General features: G+C 46.4%; 1 protein-coding gene across 1 annotated transcript in view; it reads right to left on the bottom strand.

The window, feature by feature from the left end:
• Uggt1 (UDP-glucose glycoprotein glucosyltransferase 1) overlaps positions 1-5,135 on the bottom strand; it is a 92,974-nt gene extending 87,839 nt beyond the window's left edge. Inside the window, exon 1 of the mRNA XM_050134628.1 lies at positions 4,910-5,135. Within this exon, the coding sequence (XP_049990585.1) occupies positions 4,910-4,967 (58 nt within the window). The 5' untranslated portion in view covers positions 4,968-5,135. The remainder of the gene's footprint in view (positions 1-4,909) is intronic.
• Between the last annotated feature and the right edge of the window lie 522 nt (positions 5,136-5,657).

Below are 5,657 nucleotides of genomic sequence, written 5' to 3'. Positions count from 1 at the left end.
AAAAAAAAAAAAAAAAAAGAAAACAAATATATTTTTCAAAAAAAGGAAAGAATGCCCAATCTCAAAGTATACTATGGAGCAACACTGAGAAAGAGAAGCTGGTGCTGGCATACACGTAACAGGTTGAGTTCGAGGCCAGCCTGATCTACAAAGCGAGTTCCAGGACTGGCTCCAAAGTTATAGAGAAACCCTATCGTGGGAGGAAAAAGAAAAAGAAAAGAGGAAACAACAGAGAAGGGGGTGTGACACCAAGATTCAATATGATTTACAGAGGTCAGGGCCAAATGGCTAGTTCACAGCAGCACCTGAAGAGGAGTATATATAATATACATATGCAGGGAAAGCGAAGGGAAGCTCCTAAAATGGTGGCTTCTTGTTTCTGGAAGGCATTTCAAGGGGAAACAGTTGTAAAGCATGGAAGCAGATATCTAAGGAGGACCAAGAGGAGAAAGAAGAGGATCCAGGGGCCCTACAAAATACCCAAGCCAGCATCAACAGAGCAGACTTCCAGTCTTCAGGCCTCTCCCATCCCAAAAGAATAAAGTGGCTACTTTTCCTTTGACATCAGCTGTCACCCTGGTTACACACTCAGGAGGCGGAAACAGACATATCTCTGTAAGTATAAAGATAGCCTGATCTACATGGTGAGTTCCAGGCCAGCGAGATGCATAGTAAGACCCTATCTCAAAAACATTTTTTTACCATTTTCTTTTTTTAATTTTTTATTAATTTTACATACCAACCACAGTTCCCCCTCCCTCTCCTCATCCCACTTCCCCCCACCTCCCCCTCACCCCATCCTCCATTCACTCTTCAGAAAGGGTAAGGCCTCTCATGGGGAGTAACAATGTCTGGTATATCACATTGAGGCAGGTCCAAGCCTCCATTCCTGCATCAAGGCTGAGCAGGGCATCCCACCACAGGGAATGGGCTCCAAAAAGGCAGTTCATGCACCAGGGATAGATCCTGGTCCCACTGCCAGGGGCCCCACAAGCAGAACAAACCACACAATTGTCATCCGCATGCAGAGGGCCTAGGTCCGTCCCTTGCAGGCTCCCTAGCTCTCACAGTCCAGAGTCCATGAGCTCCCACAGGTCAGCAGTCTCTGTGGGTTTCCCCCAGCATGATCTTGACCCATCCTTGCTTATGTAATCCCTCTTCCTTCTCTTCAACTGGAGTCCCAGAGCTCTGTCCAGGGCTTGCCTAAGGATCTCTGCATCTGCTTCCCTCAGTTACTGGATGTAGGTTTTATGATGACAATTAAGCTAGTCACCAATCTGATTACAAGAGAAGACCAGTTCAGGCACCCTCTCCACTATTGCTAGGAGTCTTTGCTGGGGCCATCCTTGTGGGTTCCTGGGAATTTCCCTAGCACCAGGTTTCTCCCTAATGATGGCTCCCTCAATCAAAGTATCTCTTTCATTGCTCCTCCTCTCCGTCCCTCCCCCAACTCAATCATCCCCATTCCCTCCCTTCTACCCCTTCCCTGCCCCCAGTTACCCAGGAGATCCTATCTATTTCCCCTTCCTAGGGTGATCCAAGCGTCCCTCTTAGGATCCTCCTTAAAAACATTTTTTTTTAAAGTAATTAAAGTCAGGTGATGCTGGTACACGTTTTTAATCCCAGTACTCAGAAGCAGAGGCAGGAGGATCTCTGAGTTCAAGGCCACGCGGGTCAACAGAATGACTTTCAGGACAGCCAGGGTTACGTAGTGAAACCCTGTTTCGAAAAACACACAAACAAGATAATTCAATAAAGTAGAGCGCAACTAAGGAAGATTCTTTTATATATCTGTTCATTTTTATTTCCAAGAATATTTTTTTAAAGATTTAATTCTTTATGTGTATTGGTACTTTGCCTGACTGCCTGCCTGCCTGCCTGTATGTTTACCATTTGTGCCTGGTGCCTGAGGAGGCCAAAAGAGGGTATCAGAGTCCCCAGAACTGAAGTTATAGATGACTGTGAGCCACCATGTGGGTGCTGGAAATCAGAGACGGTCTCCTGAAAGAGCAGTCAGTGTTCTTAACCATCGAGCCATCTCTCCTGTCCCCTGAGGAAGAATCTCAAAAGTGACCTCAGGGCTCCACAGCCTGGTGAATGCACCTCCCAAGCAAACAAGAAAAGCAAAATGGGTGTCCTTTTTTTTAATATTTATTGTGTATACAATATTCTGTCTGTGTGTATGTCTGCAGGCCAGAAGAGGGCACCAGACCTCTTTACAGATGGTTGTGAGCCACCATGTGGTTGCTGGGAATTGAACTCAGGACCTTTGGAAGAGCAGGCAATGCTCTTAACCACTGAGCCATCGCTCCAGCCCCCAAGAAAAGCAAAATGGGAAACTGACAAGATTGTAAGGAGGATAAGAGGAGGGAAGCTGGAGGGAATGGGAAGAGGGGAGGGAGTGGGAACTGGGATTGGTATGTAAAATGAAAAAAGATAGCTTTCTATGTTTAAAAAAATAAAATAAAGGATAAAAGTGAGAGGCTACATACACAAAGGTACTCTTGCACTATTTTTAATATTTTAAAGATGTATTTCTTATTTTTACTTACACGTATATATGTGAGACTGAGCTCATTTATATACACCATGTGTGCACAGGTGCCCAAGTACCAGAGAGCATCGGATCTCCCACAACTACATTACAGGGGGTTGTAAGCTGTCTGTTGTGGGTGCAGGGGGCAGAACTCAGGTCCCCTGCCAGAACAGTAAATGATCTTAATTGCTGCCATCACCGCTCCTGCCCTCCCTTCTTTTACACAGAAATGATACATCCTTATGAAGTATGGCACCACTGTTTATAACAAGATGGAAGTTATACATTAAAGAGTAGCTTTGCCAACCTGACCCCACACTTGACCTCACAAGTGATACCAGAGGGGAGGTGTGTCTGGAGAAACAAACAGGTAAGAATGTCACTGAAGTACTCATTTGTTTGAAGGTACTTTCATTTTATAAGCTCCACTAGCATTCTGACCCTAATGGTCCTTCTATGTTGCTTACAATAATGAGTATTCCGAAGACGGCAACAGCAGGAGCAATGCAGGTAGCATGAGGGACAAACAGCCAACAGTCTAACAAGTTATAGGCCCTAGTCTACTATCAACCATCTGGGAGCTCTCGGAGCATTTAAACCAACGTTTGCTTGATGATCCACAGTACAATATAAAAACTATATAACAGGTGTACAGAGCAGGATGGGCGATTCATTCTTAAGATGTTACCAAATTCCTTCTTTCTCTTTCAAGACAGAACTTGCTACGTGGCTGGGGATGACCTTGAATTCCAAATCCTACTGCCTCCCTCAAGTGCTGGGATTACGGGAAAGCACCACCACAGGCCTAGCTACTTGCTTCAGCATTTTTAAACTGAAGAAGAGTTAGCAAACTCTTTAAAAAAAAAAAGGCAAAAAAAAATCTGCAAGTCTACCAACTGAATTTCAACATGTTCAATAGCAGCAAAGAAAAATAAGGAAGCATCCAATCCAACTGCAAAGAAATTAACTTGACAAATTTCCACCTAATAACCATCCACTGTGGCTCGCATAAACTTGGTTTCAGCTCCAAACAGTTACTATTCATCTGAATGAGAATGAGGAGATACCTGCAAAGATGCTCTAACTGAAAAATCTCCACAGCTCCACTCAGTCCCACCTAGTTAAAGGTGCACTAAGACTCCTGCTACTATACAGAGTGCTGTTTACTTCCTTTAATAAAGTTTTAGGCCAGGGAGATGGCTCAATGGGTAAAGGCACTTGCTACACAAGCCTGATGACCTGAGTTCAATCCCCAGACTCAGTGTGTCCACATGCTCACCATGACGAACTCTCTTACTCTGTCTCTCTCTCTCTAAAAGGAAGTTCTACCAAGATGGCTCAGTGGGTAAAGGCTCTTGTCATGCCAGCCTGGTGACCTGAGTTTGATCCCTGCAACCCACAACAGAGGTGGGTGGTGAGAACAAACTCCACAAAGTTGTCCTGCACACACAGGGACAAAAACTACATAAATAAAATAAAATTTTTAATTTAAAAAAGAAAAGTTTCAGCTAAGTTTACCAAAAGCGAAGCAAGCCACGTGAAAAGGCTCCAATCTGCTCCAATCTGGTACAGTAGTTTTCACTAGCTCTTTAAAATGTCTTCAAGCAAGCCCGGTGATGGCCGCCTAGCCTCAAGTCCCAAAGCTACTCTGGGTTACCTGAGATTCTATCTCCAAAGGGGGAGAGGGGAGCAACAAATAAAAATATGTCTTCATGCGTTTGCCTGTGTACAAGATATTTCTAGGAAAGAAAGCACTTTATACTAAAATAGGCTTGCACATGCACAGATGTTTCCAAGGCACGGTTAAGGGTCAGATCCCAGGTCTCAGAACAAGCAAAACATTCTCCTTCTCGAACCTGGCAACAAATGCAGAACGAGAGAGTTCCGACAAGCAATGAGAAGAGCTTACGTCCTTAACGTGTTGGAGATGCAAGCGTATCTTCTGCAGGTCACAGGTTTATTAGTGAAGCGGATCGTCCAATTTTATTCCAAGAGATCTTATCACTTACAGAAAACGATAACCAAGAGGTTAACCCGTTTTCATTTAGGGAAAACAGAAACCTATAAAAACACCAACTCGTTCTCCAGAGACATGCCAAAGTGCTGGTTCTCAACCTACTTAGGGTCAGGATTGGTCTAAATTCCTGGGGGCACTTCCTCCTCCTAACACCTCAAACCGAGTTAGTACGGCTGGAGAAAGCCCGCCGACTCACGCATTGAACCTAAGACCGCTGGGGACAACTTGAGGCGCTCGCAGAGAGAACACTGGAGGAGAAACCGATTCGGGGTAGACCAAGGTGACTCGAACTCACGGTCGCCTCCCGCTCTGGCCCCTCTCCTGTTTCCGAGGCCTCCCCACGCCACCCGAGGTACCTGTCACCCGCCGAGCAGCCGAGGCAGCCGAGGCGTTCGCATCCCCCCCGCTGCCCATGCCCGGACCGCACTTCGTCCACTCCGGTGTCAGCAACGACGCCCGGGTAGGGCGGGACAGCGGCGACCTCGGTGGAGGCTGCGCCAGTGAGAAGCCGACACGCGCCTTTCCCGCCGCTGCTCACAAGCCGGTTTCTCAAAGCAGCAACCCAGTTGCCAGCCACCCCTGCACTTCCGCTTCCTTGAGGCGAAAGCAGGACAACTTCCGCTATAGAGTGCGGGCTGGAGTTTGCCAGAGCGTCCCAAGGCTGCCATATTGCCAGCCGAAACCTCGCCCCTCTATCCGGCCCCGCCCCTCTGGGGGTCGATCATGCAAGCTGTCCGGACAGCCTCTACTTTCTAAAGTCTCGGGAAAAGGCTAGTCTACGTGGCTGATCTCCAAGGTTTCGCCCAAAGGTGCTGGCAGATAGATATTTCAATCTTTGTTTTTCAGATTTTTATCATTTATTACCCTCAAGTTAAATCAATGTGCAGTTAAACTCAGGCCGCAAAGGCAAGTGCATCTTTGTGAGTTCAAGGCCAGCCAGGACTACGTAGAGAGACCCTGTCTCACAGGAAAAAACAAAGTTATAAATTTGTTTCGTAGCGGACTGGAGAGATGGCTCGGTGGTTAAAAGCATTGCCTGCTCTTCCAAAGGTCCTGAGTTCAATTCCCAGCAACCACATGGTGGCTCACAACCATCTGTAATGA

Source organism: Alexandromys fortis, unplaced genomic scaffold (genome assembly GCF_014885135.2).
Source record: "Alexandromys fortis isolate MF-2015 unplaced genomic scaffold, M_Fortis_MF-2015_v1.1 scaffold_20, whole genome shotgun sequence".
Taxonomy (NCBI): Eukaryota; Metazoa; Chordata; class Mammalia; order Rodentia; family Cricetidae; genus Alexandromys; species Alexandromys fortis.
This window is presented reverse-complemented; position numbering and strand designations above follow the sequence as displayed.